The sequence below is a fragment of the Xiphophorus couchianus genome, chromosome 6 (assembly GCF_001444195.1).
Source record: "Xiphophorus couchianus chromosome 6, X_couchianus-1.0, whole genome shotgun sequence".
In the NCBI taxonomy this organism is placed as follows: Eukaryota; Metazoa; Chordata; class Actinopteri; order Cyprinodontiformes; family Poeciliidae; genus Xiphophorus; species Xiphophorus couchianus.
Window position 1 is genome coordinate 1,227,382 of NC_040233.1, and position 21,555 is coordinate 1,248,936.

At 40.0% G+C, this 21,555-nt stretch overlaps 1 protein-coding gene across 7 annotated transcripts in view; it reads right to left on the reverse strand.

The window, feature by feature from the left end:
* Positions 1-13,582, reverse strand: part of LOC114146227 (sickle tail protein homolog) — a 44,600-nt gene extending 31,018 nt beyond the window's left edge. For 6 of the 7 annotated variants that reach the window (XM_028020109.1, XM_028020110.1, XM_028020112.1 and 3 more), the window contains exons 1-4: positions 11,909-11,992; positions 10,133-10,331; positions 9,085-9,283; positions 7,484-7,577 (exon numbers count right to left, since the gene is read on the reverse strand). In XM_028020109.1, coding sequence (XP_027875910.1) covers positions 7,484-7,577; positions 9,085-9,283; positions 10,133-10,331; positions 11,909-11,977 — 561 coding nt within the window. In that variant the 5' untranslated portion in view covers positions 11,978-11,992. Of the gene's footprint in view, positions 1-7,483; positions 7,578-9,084; positions 9,284-10,132; positions 10,332-11,908; positions 11,993-13,392 lie in introns of those variants that run through there. The other variant, XM_028020114.1, reaches the window with a different exon arrangement.
* Positions 13,583-21,555: the final 7,973 nt, after the last annotated feature.

The window sequence follows — 21,555 nt, forward strand, 5'->3', positions numbered from 1 at the left end:
CTGCACGGATAATAACAAAACTGAAGTTATTATCCGTGGAGCTAAAGAGAAACGAACTAGAGTCAACACACAGCTTTAGTTATTACAGCTGGAAACTAGAGATCAGGCCTGATCCCATATGAGCCATAAAATAAAACTGTTCAAATACTGTATATATCTGTTGCTCAACAGGCTTAAACTGCTGCAAAATCAACTAAACGATAAGACACAAAATATCATTATAAATCATTAAAATAGTACATATTTATCTGTGTTTAATATTAAGTGCACTCAGTTTTCACTTTTTAATGACGTACGGCAGTTCATGCCTTGCGTTTCTATAAACACTGAAGTGCAGCACTATGACATAGTGCATTGATTTCTATACACAGAGCCAAAGTGTCAGGACTCATAAGCTCTCAGGTGTGTGAAAAGGCAGCCTGCAGTGGAACGTCCTGACCAGCTACAGGACAGGAGGCTGTCCATCAAGCTACTGTTCCACCACTAATGGCATAATCCCTATGACTACAAATTTTCCTTCCAAACTTAATTACCCTTGACAAATCTCATTAGTTTTTACTCCACATGCAAATCCTCAGTCACCTCTAACTAACAAATCCAAGTCAGCCTCTAACTGAGGATGATGAGCACATGCTTAGCCTTCCTGTAGTCTTAGCTTTCTAATACTATTCATGGTGTTTGAGGTCGGTTTTGATCCCAGGCTTAAAATCAACACAAATAAAAGTACTCAAAATGTTTTTTATTGCCTAATTTGTTTGTAACTCTTGTTTACATTACTAGGCTTCCTTTTTCATCAAAAAATTGGTTTTAATATTTTCAGTGTGGTATCCAGTGCCTCTTTTTTCAGTTTTCACCACATTTTCAATTAGAAAAAAAGTAAAATGATCCTTAAGAGAATGGCATAGATATACAGTATATTTGATATTACTGAGGACTATTAGAAAACATTGTTTGAATAAATATATTTTGTTTTTTCCATCCATCCATTTTCTGTACACCCTTGTCCCTCAGAGGGGTCAGGAGGAGTTCTGGTGCCAGCTGACATTCCGGGCTAGAGGCAGGGCACACCCTGGACAGGTCGCCAGTCTGTCGCAGATATTTTGTTTTTTGATTTTTAAAATAATATTAACTAGCATACCTGGTGCACTTCTCACACAGGCAACAGTTCTGTTGGATCAATTTACGATTATAATCTGATCAAGGATAAAAGGCTGCAAATAGTAAATCTAGATTAGAAACATAATCTTTCAGATATTATCAAAGTTCAAAACAGCACTTTACAATTTATAATTCATACATTCACACCTAATCACAGAATTGCTTAGTTTACTGTATAAAAAAATTGCTGGAGGTGTGATGGAAACCAAACACACATACCATACAATAACATAATAATAACATTAAAGAGGTACATTAAAGTACTGTAAACCTCATGGATTATCCTACCTGTTTCCTAACATCATTCCTGGACCAGAAAAACTTTTCAACAGGACAAAGAATTTGCTAGCCTGGTAAAAACCAGACTGTTCCCTAGTGAAAAAAATACTTTAGTAAATTTCAAGCATACTTACATTTGCATAAGTACATCTTAAGTATATTAAGTGTAGTACATATAGTACAACAAACCTCCTGGATGATCCTACTTTTCCACCATTAATGGCATATAAATATATACAAAGTAAACTAACATCATGCTTGTATCCATTTTGACTTTATAACTTTAAACACTTAAATATAATAGAATAGAAGTACTTTATTCATCCCAGCTGGAAATTACTTCGCAGTTACAGCATAGAGACAAGACAAGAGACAAGACACAATAACAACGTCCGGGTGTTGAGTCCGGAGTTTGGCTGCGGTAGAGCTGATGACATCACAGGCCACCGCTGCATCAGCCGATGGGGGAATGTAAACAGCGATCAAAATGGCGGACATAAACTCCCTCGGCAAATAACACGGCCGCATTCCCACAGCCAGAAGTTCAATGTCCGGGCTACAAATCTGTTCCTTCATGTTAACATGACCAGGATTACACCACCTCTCACTCACATAAAGTGCAATCCCTCCGCCCCTCTTCTTCTGACTCTTGGAAAAGTCCCTGTCCCCGCGCACCAAGGAAAATCCAGGGACCTCCACGCTGTATTCCGGAATAAGCGAGTGTAGCCAGGTTTCGAGGAAGATACTGCACTCCCTGTGCACTCCCTGTACTCCTTCTGGGTCCTAACCAGTGCCTTGAGTTCGTCTGTCCTATTCCCCAAAGACCTCACGTTCCCCACAACAATCGCCGGTACCGCTGGTTTGTGCTGTCTCCTCTTCTCTCTCCGTTTAACCCCAGACCCGCAGCCCCGTCGTCTCCTCCGTAACCCCTCTGGGACCACAGACCTGCCCCCGGGCAGCAGCAGAGGCCCACACAGCGCAATCAGCTGTTCATGCGAGCAAACAATGCCGCCACTACGTTCGGCGAGATTCTCTGCAACCAAGAGTAGAAAAAGCAGCAGAAGAACGCGGAGAACAGCGACAGAACCACATCCAGCCATTGTGGAAATCCCAACTGATGATCCATGGGTTCTTCAAGCACGGATCCTTAATCGGTTACAGCAAATATACACAGATTAACACACACGATGGGAGCTGCGTCTGCAGGCAGCCAGCTGCGCTGGCGCCATCTAGTACCATAATACACTTTAAAGGAATATATTAAATAAAAGTATACTTTATGTGAACAAAATGTGTATTTGCTCAAGTGTACCAATGAAACAATATGTTTTTAAATATATTTTGTGTATATTTTAAAATATATGCTCAAAATAGATTTTTTTGTAAAATTCACTTAAACTTACTTTAGAAGTAAACTATTTGTCATGAAGTGGTGTAGTGAGGAGGCGAGGCAGACGCTGAGACCCAGGTTGACGTGCAAATGATGGATTTAATAAGTAATCCAGAAAATAAACAGTCCAAATAACACCAGGCAGCACTGATGAGCACTCAGGTAGCAACTGGAACGACGGACTGAAGCACACATAGACAGACGCCACAATGAGACGTGTAACGACAAGGACCCGACAAAACTCAGAGACACAGGTGAGACTAAATACACAGGAGGTAATCAGGGAACGAGACACACCTGGGAGTAATCGAGGGGAGACAGGACAAAGAAGAGACTCAAGGACACAGGAAACTCCGAAATAAACCCAGAAAAACCCAGATCACAACACTATTAAGTATATGAAAATTTCAGTATCTTTTAAATTACATCTCAGTGTACACTTTAGGCTAAGGAAGTATGCCTTTTTAGGTGCCTTCATTTTTTACTATTTTATTAAAATTGCAAAGAATTAAAAAAAATTAACACTCCTTAAAGTGAAGCTTATTGTAATGTTATTTAACAAAGGGACTAATGTGTTCATGCTTCAAAACATCAAAGGTTGACAGTTTAGTGACAGAGGTTCTACGACAAAAACAATAATTGTCCTTAACACTAAATGTAGCAGGTATCTTCAGTTTCCCATCTCTCTGAATATGATCTGGTGTTTTCAGTTTTGTCACTAAAATACAGAAGCTGTCTTTACCCAAACCATTTTTAGATGTATGATGTAAGATCAATTAGTGAGCAGCATTAGCTCCAGTTCACACTCCAGACCAGATGGTGGCGGTAATGCACACTTTCAATGTTTTTGAAAAGTGCCATAAAAATAAGAACAGCATCACTGAGAAGCCGGGCAGGAGAAGAAATACTGTTCAAATTCGCAATTTTTACTCGCATAATATTCAACCAACCAAGCAACCAACCAATCAATCAATCAGTCAATCAAATTTGATTTATACAGCACCTTTCAGCAATAAGGCATTTCAAAGTGCTTTACATCATAAAAACACAAAATTACAAAGTCATAGAACACAGTCAACAACATTATATTTTGCACATCAGGTTATTGATTAATGTTTCATGATTATGTTTCTATCCAATTCTAAACACGTGGGTTTTTAGTCTAGATTTAAAGGAAGTCAGTGTTTCAGCTGTTTTACAGTTTTCTGGAAGTTTGTTGTTGTGGTGCATAGAAACTGAAAGCTGCTTCTCCATGTTTGGTTCTGGTTCTGGGGATGCAGACCAGAACCAGAACCAGAACCTGAGAGGTCTGGAAGGTTGATACAACAACAGCAGATCTTTAATGTATTGTGGTGCTAAGCCGTTCAGTGATTTATAAACTAACAACAGTATTTTAAAGTCTGTTCTTTGAGCTACAGGGAGCCAGTGGAGGGACTGGAGAACTGGGTGATGTGCTCCATCTTCCTGGTTTTAGTGAGAACGTCAGCAGCAGCATTATGGATCAGCTGCAGCTGGAGGATTGATTTGTTAGGCAGATCTTGCTGAGACATTAGTCCTCTAATCCTGGAATGTTCTTCAGGTGATAGATGGTTGACTTTGTAACTGTCTTTATGTGGCTCTGGAGGTTCAGGACAGAGTCCATCACTACTCCCAGGTTTCGGGCCTGATTGCTGGTTTTTAGTTGTAATAACTGAAGCTGTGCATTGACTCTAGATCTATAACTCTAGATCTATAACTCTAGATCTATAACTCTAGATCGTTCCTCTTCAGGTCCAAAAATAATATCTTCAGTTTTGTTTCTGTTCAGCTGGAGAAAGTTTTGGCACATCCACACATTTATCTGTTCTAAGCATCTGTTCAGTGATTGGATGGGGTCAAAGGTCACCTGGTGACATCGTAATGTAGAGCTGTGTGTCATCTGCATAGTTATGGTAGCTAATATTATTTCCTGTTATAACCTGAGCTAGTGGGAGCATATAAATATTGAATAAGAGGGGTCCTAGGATTGAACCTTGGGGTACCCCACATGTGACCTTTGACCTCTTTCATGAAAAGTTTCCTGTTGAAACAAAGAAATCCCTGTTCTTTATGTAAGACTCAAACCAGTTGAGTGCTGGACCGGAGAGTCCGGCCCAGCTCTCCAGTCGATTCAGTAATATGTCATGGTCAACAGTGTCAAAAGCTGCACTGAGGTCCAACAGAACCAGCACAGCTTTAAAAGTAGAGAGGGCCTTGATAATAGTTAGTAGTTTTGGTAAATTGAAGCTGGTGACGTCCTAGTCCAAGTTAGACAGTAACACAACAGGACAAGAACCGGATGGAAATGAAATGTGGGTCACGAAAGGAACCGAAGAGACGAAGGCTGCTAACATGTTGCTAGCTGGTGGTAAGTTTGCTTAAAAATGCTAATTATCTTTGTTTAATTATAAACAGTGCAGTACATATTTAAACAAACTAACGTTGGTTTCAGAAATAGTTATTTTATCAATTTTATTGTGACTTTTATTATTACTTTAACAATCATTCAGCTTCATGTTATAACTGCATGGAGGTTCTGTTTGTTGCGACTTAATATAGTTTTCTTCCTAAAATGGTTTTAATTAAGCTCAGTATCCCAAAGAGACTTTGATATTGTGAGGCTGTTGTTATAACTCGTTCATCGTTGTTTTTATCTTCAACATATTTTTGCTGTCTAAGCAAATTAAGATGAAAGAGGAAACCAGGGATCAGGAATTAGAAAATCTAAAGACATCGTCTTCATGGTGGAAGGATTTTTATTTTTTTTACACTGAGCAGCTGGCCACATTTCTATCAACAGTAAAAACTGGTGTGTTTCCAACACTAAGTGCTTAATAAACATGATTTCATTTAAAAATAATTGGACAGAATTTATTCCCCTTGTTAATCTACCATTTGTCTCTCATACATTTTATTCATTGTTAGCTTTCAGGGCTCTGTGATGGACTGGTGACCTGTCCAGGGTGAACTCTGCCTCTCATCTGATGACTGCTGGAGATGGGCACCACCAACCCCCCTCACTACATAGGATCAGTGTGTTCAGATCATGTATGGAAAGATTTTTAGGTAGTTTGTCTCCCTTAAGTTAACACTTAAAACAGCTTCATAGTTAATGCCAGCATCAACTGATTCTATGATATTGCTGACTATTTATCTACTTTTATCTTATACAGGCAAATAAGTCACACAGAAATGTTTTTTCACTCCAGGCAACCGAAGAAAGCAGAACAGAGAGTCCGAGCAGAGACTAAGTCTGAGGAGATGTTTTGAGTACAAGCATTACGAGTTTTGAGAACAAAAGACATGGAATCCTGTTTTCAGACTGAAAATCTGCGCTCTTGCATTATAGCAGAAAAATGACCCCGTAGAAGGAATCCAAGTAGATGGGAGAAAGCCCAGACTGTGCTGTACGCGAGAATTTTTTTCAAGCAGAATTGCAAAGGAAGGCAATAACTAGGCAAATAATTTACTGTACATTCCTCACAAGTCAGTGAAAGATGTGTGCATGAGAATAGCATTATAATAATTAAGCTGGTGTAGCAACTGAGAAGTAAAACATAATTTGAATGGGAAGCTAATAGCATGGCATGTCTGTTTTTAGGGAGGGATGTAGGGATTTCAGATCTACAGAGGAATGTTCTGACACTCAGAGTGGAAGAAATCATTTCTTGTAATTTTAAACCTGAGAAGAATTATTACTCATAGCAAGGTGACATATTTGGTGCTACTCGGCACACAGGCAACTGGACTACAGTTTGCTGTTTGCTCTGGTTGAACCCGTCTTTCCTCTTATATCTCTGCAACATGAGGTGAAATAAAGTCCCAGCAGATTTTTCAGGAAAGAGCTGCTCAGCTTCTCAGTCTTTGAGTGAGACAGGAGCAAAATTAAAATAGGGTACAACAAGTACATCTAACAGAAATTAAATATCAGAAAAAAAGTCCAATATTTTTTGCCACTCATTTCAGAAAAGTGAAATAATAATGAGAGAAATCCAAAATCGCTCAGAAAATTTGAATACCATGAAAAAGGTAAATATTGCTTTATGTCCTAATCAGTTAATTAACTCAGAAAGTTGAAAAATTGGTAAATTTAGTTGGATAGACATATCTTGAGTTGGTGAAGCTTAATAAATTAGGTTGGATAAACTTAATTTAATTGCTTGCTACCAGTTGAAACAATTCGATTAAGTTGGCTGAACTAATTTCTTTTTACAGTGTAGTAAGAAGTCATTTCATCATGAGCTTCTTCATAAAGTAATTAAGTCCTTGAAATGTTAATCAGCTAAAATCATTGCTATCAAATGATTTTATTCATTTTACTGAAGACGGCTGAATTTACATTTGTGTTGTTGAAGATACACAAATGACATTTATTAATGTACAACGTTCCCCCTCAGCAAACAAAATAAATTAAATAAAGTATCTGATATTATGCCATATCAACCAAATCTACTAAAAGATTACAGAAGTTGAAAGTTAACACTATGGAGAAATAAAAAATAAATATTTGTAGCTGGTCACAACAATTAATTGAGGCAGAGAATTCCACTGGGCAGAACCTTTGCTCTGGTCCAAAAAGCACACACCAGGCTGCAGACTCCTTCTATATTTCTTCAGGAATGTTATTCTTTGACTTACCATTCCTTCAGAGTTGGCAGGTCTGGTAGAGGGGCAGAACACATGGACAGGGTCTTTATGATACGCTTTCAGACAGGAATTTGGTGTTATGTCTCTGGAAGCAACAGCAAGGGGGGTCAGAAGTGAATGAAGTAAATAGATGCAAAACTTTAAAAACTTTTGAACAAAATAATTTGGTGTTTTTTCTTGCAGACAGACAGATGTAGATTTGTGTTAGTGCATAGTACAGGTGCACCTCAAAACATTAGAATATTTCAAAAAAGTTTAATGTGTTTTCACTCATTTGAAAAAGTGAAACTCACTTATTAAATATTTCAAGTTTTAATTTCTTGTAATGTTGATGAATATGGCTTACAGATATTGGAAACCTCACGTTTGTTAGAAAATTAAAATCTTCCATATGATCAACAAAAATGTGTAATTTGAACACAAATATCAGGCTGCTGAAAAAGCTGTTCATTTCTCTGCACTCAGTACTTGGTTATGGCTCTTTTTGCACCCCACAGATTGTCTGTGGGGTTAAAGGTCAGGCCAGTTTGCTGGTCAATGAAGAACAGGAACACCAGAATCACTGAAGCAGCTTCTGGTACCTCTAGCAGTGTGGGCTGGTGCCAAGTTTTGCTGGAAAATAAAATCAGCATCTGCATTCAGAGGGAAGCATAAAGTGCTCTAGAATGTCCTGGTAGATTCTACATCGACTGTGGACTTCAGAAAACCCAGTGGACCAGAACCAGCAGATGACAAACCATCACTGACTGGAAACTTCACTCTGGAGTTCCTCTCTATGGAGCTCTGTAGGAGACATGGGGAAACTTTTTTCTTTTGCGTTCCCTCGAAATAAGTTTTGCGTTCCCTTGCAATATGCTTACTGCAATATTTGCTGGTCTATTTTGTACACAGTCACAAATGTTAATTAAAATTTCAAATATATACACATTTAAAGTGAAAACGTGTTTATTCTTAACTCTTTGGTACAAACAAACTGATTGAAAATCAATTTATTCACTGCATGTTTACGTCTGTTTGTGTAAGGTTGAGATTGAACTGCATAGTTTAATGAATGGTTTAACAAACCTTGAAACCATTCAGACCAACACAATAGAGACACAATCAACAACTCAGAAATAGTCCAAATAGTTTGGATGTAGTTTTTATTTCTTTCCTTCTTATGGAAAGTTTCCATTTATATCATAGGTGTGTGGTATATTTCAAGAAAAAGATATAAAACTTCAGATATTTCACAACAATATATTAACATACATGGAAAAACCTTACAAAAACCTTATATTAAGGCAGAAAGTATGGTGGCCACCGTAAGAAAGGCTTATAGCATTCAGTTATGTCACATGAACAGATCAATACAATATTGCAAGGGAATGCAAAAGAAAAAACATTCCTCATGTCCCTCAGAGGGCTCCGTACCTCTCCACTCTTCCTCCAGACCGAATGACCTTGATTTCCACAGGAAATGTAAACTTATTTGAAAAGAGAACTTTGGATTACTGAGCAACAGTCCGAGTCTTTTTTCTTAGTTCAGGTAAGACGTGTGTTTCCAATATTTTTTTTAGATATACCAAAGGTCTGCTTCAACAGCCCCTCACCTGAGGTCCTCCAGGTCATAGTACATGTTACGCTTGGTGTCCTTGATGCAGATGGCCATGTTTGGAGGCTGCAGCATCTTCATGGTGAGCTGATGGGGAAAGGCAGTGACAAACAGAGCCTGCACGGTGTCATGGCTGCTGACTTCAGTTGAAATCATGACCTGCTTTGTCTCCCCCTCATACTGCAGGAAAAGCACACCTGACACACACAGGCAGAACTTAACAGAACTTCACAGCAGGAGAAGTATTGGCTTGTAAACCCTGGTGTAGAGAAGAATAAACTATATACAAATAAACAGAAAAAAATTGAAAATGTGATTTTAGGTTCAAAATACATTTCATCAAATGCAGGATAAAACACTCCCTCCATCTCCTTCTAATTTAGTAATACATATGTTACTCTATGGTGGCAAAGGTTTATCTAGGTCACTTATTCTGGGCCAGGTTGACTCATCCTAAACTTGTTTTTTTCCCGTTAAGAGAGTGATTCCTCCACAGCATGCTGGCTCAGGATGAGTGAATGCATCAAAATAAAGACTTGATACAATCTGCTGCTTTCTTCAACTTTTTATCAACTGGCATTCTGTAATCAGTGGTATCTGGCTGTATCATAATTGATATGCAACTGAACCCTTGTTGTAGGTCTGCAAAGCTTAGCAGTCCTTTCAACTTGAAGAGACATTCAGCAAAAACATGTTATAGAAACCTTGACCCATGCAGCTCACAGCAGGTATCAGGTTCCCCAGTGGTGGAAAACAGGTCAAAATGCAGAAAATGTCAGGCTTTCTTTTCTGCTTTTTAATGTATAAAAACAATTCTTCCTTCCTTGAAGATGTTCTGTACTATATAAGGAAAACGTACAATCATTTCAGAAACCTTTTAAGGAGTTTGAAATGTCACTGTTTTCTATCCTGTATGACAGCGTGAAGAAGCACAAGCTTAGTGGGAGAAAATGAACACCATGTTCAGGAACATCAACTGCTGTCACCTACATTAATGATATGTGTTGCCTTAATGTGCAGTTGAGTGCGTGTTTGTTTCTATCTACCTGGTAGCTTGTCTTTTGTTTGACAGCTGGAACGTGCTGCAGGTAGACTTGCTCTGGCTTTACAGCCTCGTGTGAAGGTGACTGATGTAGAGGGAAGCGCTCCGTCAGACATGGTCTCTAAAACCCAAGGCTCCTGTTCTTTCACCAAACTCTCCACAAATGAACAGTCGAGGCTTTTAGAAGATAGGAGGTTCCTCGCCTGGATTGAAAAAAAAGCAGAAAGCATTGAGGTCATATGAGAGAAAAGTAACAGAAAAATCAGTTTGGGCTATAAGTCTGAAGAATGTATCACAATATAAGCCTTACATATCAGTTGATATCAATAATTACACCAAATACACATTGGTTTTGCTCAATCAGGTCAACTTTCAGAACTGTGGAGCAACATAAGCATCAAAATGCATGACTTGTTCTCACACGTGGATCGGTTTCCTGAGAATCTGGATCAATGAATGATGAGCAGGTGGAGAGATTCCATCAGGACAGAAAAGAGACAGAGAATTTTACACAATGAAGAAGTAATGTTCAATTCACATGCACTTACCCTTATTAGTGTTTTTTATTCAATTTACAGAAATCCAAGTTTGTAACATTTATTCAATACACTCTCTCAGAAAACATTTTTTTGTCCTAAGACCTTTTTTTTTGGATGAAAAATACTAATATTAACGTTTTTGTGACTGATAATGTCACAAAAATGTAATCAGTTTAGGCAGAAGATTAGATTTTGCTCAATCAAATTAGAATAAATACCTGACCTGATTGAGAAAAATAGATGTCATTTTTGATTCACTCTAAGTAAGTGAACCTCCGAGCGCTTGAGGAAGGAGAGGTGGAGAACGGCTGGCCGAATTTAGAGTTCATAAATCGGATCAACCTTGAATTAAACGCCGCTTACACCGTGGAGCACCAATATTCAAGTAGAAGCTAACTTCACTATGATATCAACGCATCTGCGATCTGAGCTCCAAATTATGCCCCGCCTCTTCTGTGACAACTTTCACACATACAAAAGATGAGTCTCTCACGCAGACAAATACAAGCCTCATTCCCATTCATTCAGCCTCGTGTTACTTCACCAACACACACACACACACACCCACGCACACACACGCCCCCATACATTTTAGACCTATCATTCAGAATAGTATGTCTGTATGCTTTGTGTGGGCGTGTGTGTGTGTGATATTTTAGTTGTGTATATGCGCAATTTTAGTATTTTGTGTGTGTGTATGAGTCTTTCGTAGTGTGTGAGAGACAAAACATAGTTTTTGTCCTAAACGACCCCTGATAGTTATATTAGGGGTTGAACATTTTATGATGTATTTAAAGATCTCAGTTTCCTAATCATGAAGTTTGCCTTTTAAATATAAATCAGCAACAACAGAAGTTCAAACATTGTTTGAGGATTTATTAGTTAACTACATGCATAACTAGCAACAATACTTGGCACTGTTCCCTAAAAGAAAAAAAGAATGTTATGCTCTGTGACATTCCAGCCTTCTTTTGGTGAAACTGGTTGTTCATTTCCTGTTCCTTGTCGTGGAATGAAAACATCACCTGCTTTTGAGAGCCTATAAATATTTCCCTATAACTGCGTATCACTGACAGTGCTGGTCTTTGAGAATTCGATGCTTTTGGCAAGGTCATTAATTTGTGTATATTTGCATTTTCTCTAAAGTCATTTCCCTCACGACATAACCACAGACATATGTTATGTGTCCACAGTCTGGAAATGAAAGGGAAACACAAAACATAGTTTGCAAGTTTTCATACCTGTAAGACCTTTGGATCAGTGTAACAACGGAGCATTGGAAAACCATGAAATCCTTTGAGCTCAGACATCCTCCACCAGCAGCTCACCAGCTCATAGCTGTCAGTGGCAGTGTCACCCTTCTGACTGACTGGCAGCCGCAGGCAAGGCTGGGGAGGTGTGTCCTCTCCCCACTCCTCTTCTCTCTGAACTTAAATGACTGTGAAACTCCTAACGTTTGCAGATAACCCCGCAGTCATTGTTCTGATCTAAGACACTGACAAATATGCATGCATAGAGGAGGTACATTGACTGGTTGGCTGGTGTGGTAAACGTCCTCCCCTCACCATTCTCAACAACACTGTCAACTATGGATCACTTCCTGTTCCTAGGACAGGACGGGATGGGTCCAAACTGCAACAAAGGATCAGATCTGCAGAGAGAATCATGAGGGCTGACCTTCCATCCAGAACTTGAATAGGCCTCCAGTAAGGAAAAGGGAAACTAAAATCTCTGCAGACCCCACATATTCTGGACACAAACTGCTTAGGCAGTTCTTTCCTAGGCTGTCACTGTGAGGTATTATCACACCACACCTCACCCCCCAAGGATTCAGTTCTATTATGTTAAGCATATTTAGACGATTCTATCTCATCTGAAGAAGTATTGGGTGTACATAGACATAAAGTTACATTTCTTCTGAATGTTAAAGGGGTAGTATTATGTAAAATCTACTTTTTTTGTTTTATATCATGTTATAATGTTGTTTCCTCATCAAAGCATACCTGAGTTGATGCACCATCATGTTGTGCAAAATGGCTTTTTAGGAAAAACAAATGTGTATCATTGTTTCTCATGTGACTTCATGTGTTGTATGCAATGTGAGCAATGTTCTGTTTGCTCCACCTAAACTGCCCTGGGGGAAATGAGCAGGTTGATCAGGTGATCTGCTGTCATGTCGTTGCCTCCTGCAGTCATCCTACTACAGCAGATTAGAACTGGTTGGCCAGGTCATTCTGAATCATCTCAGTCTATTAACATATGTCTCATGTAATCATTGGTTGCTGTGTTTGTATGGAAGGCTTTCTGAGCACACCAGTGAACTATACAAGGCTACGTTTTCAAAATGTATATATTCTAAATGAAGTTTACTGTAGAACTTAACACCAGTATTGAGGAACGAAGTGCAAAGTGACTTCAGTTGGAAAAAATCTTATATGAGAGCATGACACTTGCCTAAGCATAACAGTCTGTTGTCACGCAGGTAAACACAGTGATGGTCTGCATAGAAGGAAATCCTGTACCTCCTTTGTACACACACACACACACACGCACACACACACCCCCGCACACGAACGCGCATACACACAGAGAGAGCACGCCATTTCTAATTCTTTGCATTCAACAGCTGCTGTCTGCAGTTGCTACTTTTTAGATTTTAGATGATAATAAAATACAGACATTAAATCCTCATTGACTCTGCTAAGGTACTAATGTAGGTACTAACCTGCTGGGAAGGAGGACAGCAGCATGTTCTAAGAGCTAATAATCCATTTTAAGGGGTAAAATTCCATCTTTGCTGTTTTCTTGATCCGTGTGGAAACTTGTGTTCTGTGTGTGTAGCTCTGACAGAGACCAGCTCTGTTTCTCCTGCTCAGCCGCTCTCTGTCACCACAGTGCTGTTCCACACAGCTCCACCTCAGCTAATAATGCTGGCTGTACCTGTCTGACAGGCACATAAAGACCAACTTGTCAACTTTATAGAATGACTCATTAAGCAAGTTGGGACATCTCCTATCAGAGGTTCTCTGTCAGCACACTGAAGTTCTCTTTCATTACTATCACAACACAGACTGCACAAAAATCACAGTTGAAAAGTGGCATTTAAATGCCTCTGCTCATGGAGTCAAACTGAAGACATGTCCACCTTTCCCCTTGGCACTGCAAGCTGGAGTCATACAGTCCTGACAGGTTCCCACAGAAGACTATATATATATATATATATATATATATATATATATATATATATATAAACATATATATACATATATATAAACCTCTCTCTCTCTCTCTCTATATATATATATATATATTGGATTGATTACAAGAAAGCCTATGACTCAATGCCGCATACTTGGATCATTGAATGCTTAGAGATGTATAACATCAACAGGACTCTGAGAGCCTTCATTGCAAACTCGATGAGGCTGTGGAAAACCACCCTTGAAGCCAACTGCAAACCACTTGCAGAAGTGTCCATCAAATGTGGCATATACCAAGGAGATGCTCTGTCCCCGCTACTGTTCTGCATAGGCCTGAACCCCCTCAGCCAAATTATCAACGAGACTGGCTACGGATACCGACTCAAAAATGGGGCCAACATCAGTCACCTTCTCTACATGGATGACATCAAGCTGTATGCCAAGAGTGAGCGAGACATCGACTCACTGATCCACACCACCAGGATCTACAGCACGGACATTGGGATGTCATTCGGACTAGAGAAGTGTGGTCGGCTGATCACAAAGAGGGGGAAGGTCATCCGCACAGAAGGGGTCTCACTCCCAGAAGGAACAATAGCAGACATAGAAGACAGTTACAAGTATACCACAAGCAAATGGCAACCTCGATGAGGTCACAAGGAAAGGAGCCACAGCTACTTTCCTCCAACGAATAAGGCAAGTCCTGAGAAGCCAGGTCAATGGCAAGAACAAAATCCGTGCGATAAACAGCTATGCCCTGCCAGTAATCAGATACCCTGCTGGAATAATTAGCTGGCCAAAGGAGGAGATAAAAGCCACGGATATTAAGACTAGAAAACTACTAACAATGCATGGAGGGTTCCATCCCAAATCCAGCACCCTGAGACTGTACATGAGCCGCAAGGAAGGAGGCAGAGGACTAGTGAGTGTGAGAACCACAGTCCAGGACGAAACAACTAAGATCCATAAATACATCAGGGACAAAGCCTCAACAGACAATGTGCTCAATGAATATCTCAGACAACAGGGAATGGCGGTTGAGGTGCCAGAGATACCATCATGGGAGGACAAGCCCCTACATGGGATGTACCACCAGCAAATAACCCAAGTGGCTGATATCAGTAAATCCTACCAATGGCTGGAAAAAGCCATTGGACTCAAGGACAGCACAGAGGCCCTCATCCTGGCCGCCCAGGAACAGGCCCTAAACACCAGAGCAATAGAGGCCCAGATCTACCACACCAGACAAGACCCAAGGTGTAGGTTGTTCAAGGAGGCCCCTGAGACAGTCCAGCACATAACAGCAGGGTGCAAGATACTGGCAGGGAAAGCGTACATGGAACGACATAACCAAGTTGCGGGCATAGTGTACAGAAACATCTGTGCAGAATATGGACTGGAAACCCCGAGATCAAAGTGGGAAACACCCCCAAAGGTGGCGGAGAACGCCAGAGCTAAGATCCTGTGGGACTTCCAGATCCAGACAGACAAAATGGTAATGGCGAACCAACCAGACATTGTCGTAGTGGATAAACAACAGAGGAAAGCCGTTGTGGTAGATGTAGCAATACCAAGCGACTGCAACATCAGGAAAAAGGAGCACGAGAAACTAGAGAAATACCAGGCCTCAGGGAGGAACTGGAGAGGGCCTGGAAGGTGAAGACCACAGTGGTGCCTGTGGTCATCGGGGCCCTCGGGGCAGTCACCCCCAAACTGGACCAATGGCTACAACAGATCCCAGGAACAACATCAGACATCTCAGTCCAGAAATGTGCAGTCCTTGGCACAGCCAAGATACTGCGCAGAATCCTCAAGCTCCCAGGCCTCTGGTAGAGGACCCGAGCTCAGAGGATAAGAACCACCCGCGGTGGGTGAGAAGGGAATTTTTATTTATATATATATATATATACACTGCCTGGCCAAAAAAAAGTCGCCACCTGGATTTAACTAAGCAAATAGGTGCAAGCCTCCTATTGGATAAGTACTGCATAGGCGATTATCTTTCAGCTGGCAACAAGTTATTTAACCCCAGCTGATGCAATGAGTAACTCCTCATTTCTTAAACAACCATGGCAAAAGACACATCCTGTGGTCGTGGAAAAGACGTTAGTCTGTTTAAGAAGGGTCAAATCATTGGCATGCATCAAGCAGAGAAAACATCTAAGGAGATTGCAGAAACTACTAGAATTGGGTTAAGAACTGTCCAACGCATCATTAAAAACTGGAAGGATGGTGGGGAACCATCGTCTTCCAGGAAGACATGTGGTCGGAAAAAAATCCTGAATGATCGTGATCGGCGATTACTTAAACGTTTGGTCAAATCAAATCGAAGAAAAACAACAGCAGAACTCAGGAGTATGTTTAATTGTGAACGCAAAAGCATTTCCACACGCACAATGCGAAGGGAACTCAAGGGGTTGGGATTGAACAGCTGTGTAGCCGTAAGAAAACCTCTAATCAGTAAGGCTAACCAGAAAAAATGGATTCAGTTTGCTAGGGAGCATAAAGATTGGACTCTGGAGGAATGGAAGAGGGTCATGTGGTCTGATGAGTCCAGATTTACCCTGTTCCAGAGTGATGGGCGCATCAGGGTAAGAAGAGAGGCAGGTGAAGTGATGCACCCATCATGCCTAGTGCCTACTGTACAAGCCTGTGGGGGCAGTGCTATGATCTGGGGTTGCTTCAGTTGGTCAGGTCTAGGTTCAGCAACATTGTGTGCCCAAAGAATGAGGTCAGCTGACTACCTGAATATACTGAATGACCAGGTTATTCCATCAATGGATTTTGTCTTCCCAAATGGAACGGGCATATTCCAAGATGACAATGCCAGGATTCATGGGGCTCACATTGTGAAAGAGTGGTTCAGGGAGCATGAGACAAATTTTTCACACATGGATTGGTGACCACAGAGTCCAGACCTTAACCCCATTGAGAATCTTTGGGATGTGCTGGAGAAGGCTTTGCGCAGTGGTCAGACTCTCCCATCATCAATACAAGATCTTGGTGAAAGATTAATGCAACACTGGATGGAAATAAATCTTGTGACACTGCAGAAGCTTATTGAAACAATGCCACAGCGAATGCGGGCTGTAATCAAAGCTAAAGGCGGTCCAACAAAATATTAGAGAGTGTGACCATTTTTTGGTGGCGACTTTTGTTTTGGCCAGGCAGTGTAGATACGTATATACAGAGAGAGAGAGACACTTTACTCATGAGTTTTAGCTGTCCTTATAAAAATCACCTAAAAACATAATTTTTAATTTAGCCTTTTTAATGCACTAGAGCTATCTAGCTACTTCTGCAAATGTATGTCAGGAGGCCCACTATGCTGCTTAGACTCAAAATGATGCAAGATGAACAACACACAGAAAGGTCCCAAATAGAACAAGTTACAAAAAAGTTATGAAACAAAAGACTCTTAATTATTCTTAATAATATATATTTTTATATGATATATAATATATAAATGATTTATATGATATATAAATGATATGAATGATATATAAATGATATGTATGTGTAACAGGTAAATCTTTTATGGATGCAAACTCAACTAAAAACCCACCTGTTTAGGATTGTATCTGAAATGTGATCAATTACAAATTTATTGATGGAACTTGACTTAATGTCGTGTTTTGATTATTGATTCTATGTTGCATTGTGTTTCTGTGTTTGATATGATGTAAAACACTTTGAAATGCCTTGGTGCTGAAATGTGCTATACAAATAAAATTTGATTGATTGATATAATTTATATATATTTATATATATATATAAGTTAAAAACTCTTTGCTGAATAATAGACAATAGCTGGCAAAACTACTCAGATCCCTTGAATTTTTCTGTATTTTGCAACATTACAGCCACAAACATAAATATATTTCATTTAATTTTTATGTGAGACAGAAACACAAGGTACACAATTGTGAAGTAGAAAGAAAATTAAACATGATTCAAAGATTGTTTTGCAAATAAAAACTGAAATTGCAGTGTATAAAAGTATTCAACCCCCTTTTCTCTGATTGCAAGTAATTAGCTGCAGAGGTTTTCTAATGGCTGCTAATGACTAAACAGAATCAAAGAACACAGCAGAAAGCTGTGGAGAAAAGCAGACTTAAACTGTAAAAAGATTTCCCAAGCTTTGTTGAACGTCTCACAGAGCTATGTTCAGTCCATTGAGAGCATCCTCACCAACTGTATTACAGCTTGGTACGGGAACTGCTCTGTCTCCGACTGGAAGGCGCTGCAGAGGGTGGTGAAAACTGCCCAGTATATCGCCGGGGCACCGCTCCCTGCCATCAAGGACATCTACAGGAAGCGGTGTTTGAAAAGGGCAGGGAAAATCACAAAGGACTCCACTCACCCAGCACACACACTCTTTTCCCTCCTGCCCTCTGGGAGGCGTTACAGAAGCCTACGGACCAGAACCACCAGGCACCGGAACAGCTTCTTTCCCACAGCTGTCACGCTTTTGAACGCCTCCTGACATAAAACATAAACTATAAGGACTGTACTCCCCTATCCTCTCATACAACAATAACACATGGACTATCCTCACACACACACACACCCCAGACTGTTTTCTTCACACACACATACAACCTGTAAATTTTATCTGCTTTTATTTATCTTGTATTATATTATATACATATATAATCCGTTCCCTAACATTCTTGTATAATCTGTATAATCTGTATAATGTGTATAATCTGTGCATACAGCTCCCATATTTATATTTATATTTACACACAATACCTATATCTCTTTGCTATAACCCCTATAGTCCATACATACATAGTCTTATACATCTGTAAATAAATATTTATATCTCGTAGAGCACTTCTGGATAGATGCAAACTACATCTCGTTGCTTGTACTTGTGACAGTGCAATGACAATAAAGTTGAATTCTATTCTATTCTATTCTAATTCTATCATCTGGAAATAGAAAGAGTGTGGAACAAGGCCGTCCACCTAAACTTCCAGCTGAGCTCTGATCAGAGATGCAGCCAAGAGGCCCATGGTGACTCTGGACCAAAGGCAGAGATCCACAGCTCAGAGGAGGAATCTGTCCACAGGACAACTATTAGTCATCACTGCACAAATGTGATCTTTCTGGAAGAGCGGCAAGAAGAAAACCATAAGAAGTCCTATTTGCAGTTTTCTAGGAGTCATGCTGGACACAACAAACGTGGAAGAATAAACTTTGGTCAGACCAGAACAAAATTCAACTTTTAGGCCACTTTTAGGAGAACTAACACTGCGCATCACTCTGAACACACCATGCCCACTGTCAAACATGGTGGCGGCAGCATCATGCTCTGAGGTTGCTTCTCTTCAGCAGGGACGGTGAAGATGCTCAGAGTTGATATGAAGATGGATGGAGTCAAATACAGGACAATGGAGTCTGCAACAGACATGAGACTGGGGCAGAGCTTCACCTCCCAGCAGGACAACCACCCTAAACATAAAGACAGGCTACAATGGAATGGTTTCAAGCAAAACATATTCATGTGTTAGAATGGCCCAGTCAAAGTCCAGACCTCAACCCAATCAAGATCTGAAACCTGCTGTTCACAAATGTTCTCCATCTAATCTGACTTAACTTCAGCTGTTTGCAAAGAAGAATGGGCAAAACTATGTCAATACAGTGCAGAGAGCTGGATACTTTTACACACTACACTTTTCAGTTTTTTATATGCAAAAAAATTTTGAATCATGTATAATGTTTTTTCTAATTCACAATTGTTTACCATTTTGTGTTGGTCTGACACGTTAAATTCCAAAGAAATATATTTATATTTATGGTTGTAATAAGGCAAAATACGGGGAGGTTGAAGTGGTATGAATACTTTTGCAAGCCACCATAAGTTACTAAATTAACATCAGCGCAGACAATGCTTCAGTGATTATGAATGTGACAGTATATGACTCACCTTTATACTCTCTCCATGTCCAATGATGACAGCAGCATGGTGAGGATATTTTTGTTTGAGGTGTTCCAGGAACACATCCTTTTTCTTTTCCAAATCCAGTTTTGGTATTTTGTGACTGTTCTGCTGCTCATCTTTGCAGGTGGCACCAACAAGTGTAAAATTTCTAGGTAAAGTATTTGAAGAGGATAGAACTGGATCAACTGTGGAAAGATTGATGTCGGTGCGTTCCTTCTTCTTTGTTAGATGTTCTATGCCGCTGCTACTGGCAGTCAAATTTGTGGAGTGAGAGAGATTGGATGGCAAGGTTCCAAAATCTAAGTCAAATAGAGAAAAGGGAAAGAAATAAGTAAACAGGATGAAAGGAAAAAATAGGGATGCACTGAAAGATAGGGGGATGTACAGTTACCAAACCCAAATCTATATAATCTATACTTTAAGTGCATTGGACTTTGATACCAGCTACAAGCATGATATTAGCAAGTAAATAAAAGCCAATCCATCCATTATATTTTGCTTTATCTGAGATCAGGTTGATGGGTAACAGGTCCAGTCCAGGAGGGAAACTCAGACATTGCTTTCCCCAGCAACAGCCACGTGCAGAGGGAGGAGGAGGGGGGAGCAGAAGGGGCTTGAGCCTCTGCCCCTTTTATCCTTGATGCCCCTAGTGCCCTTTTTGAGCTTTTTTTCTTCTCAATTTTTCTTTAATTTGTGTGTCTGAAGAGTAACATTTAGTATAATAATTTAGCAAAATAAACTAGTCTGGCTGCCCTCAGTCTAATAATGACTCTCAGTTTCTGCCTCCATGTTATCCAGACACCTGGTCCATGGTGAGGAGGAGGGGGGCAGATCCACACCCTCAAATTATGGGCAAGAATATTTTTTTCAATAAAAACAAAGGCCTGATGTTGACATTAGAAAAACTGTTGATATTTATTTTTCGTATTTGTCCTCGCAGTAGCAGGAAACATTACATTTTTGCTCTTTTGGATTTGCTTGTTATATTTTGTATTTGTAGTTATTTACTTTTCTTAATAGATTTATTTTTAGAAGCAACCCCCCCCCCAAAAAACCCCAGAAATTTCTATTGTTTATCCTTTTAAAAATTATGATGCCTATTTATCCCGGTGCTCCATGGATCCCTAAATTTGAAGGGCAAAATGACACCAAATATAATGAATGGAAGGAGCAAATACAAGGTCTTTTAGAAACAAATGGCTTACCTGATCACATAAAGTAAAGATCTTGATTGATGCCTTGTCTTACCCAGACGCCAAATTAATGTGCTCCCTGATGATGAACGTGATAGTGTGGCAAAAATATTTTCAGTTCTGGATGACTTGTATACAAAGAAGGTTCCTGACTCTGCTTTATGGTCACAATTCTTTGGTTGTGTGCAGAAACCAGGCGAGTCTGTCCAGGTGTATGAGCTCCGGTTGAGAGAGCTGTACCAAAAACTACAGAAACATGATGCAACAGAAGCACCCACTGATACCCACTTTAGGGGCCAATTCCTGCTTGGCCTGGAGGATGGTGCCATACTTCAGTTGTTAAAGATGGTTGTGCACCTGGATTCTGATGCAACCTGTGCTGTTCAACAGGAGGCTCTTCTATTGGAAGAACATAGTCCAAGATGGCCTGAAGTGACATGTGCTGCGGTAAGGGACCCTAAAGCTGTTCGATCTCACCAACAGAGTGACGTGTGGAAACAGGAGCTGAATAAGGAACTCATGGAGTAAGTGAAGGGCCAGACGAA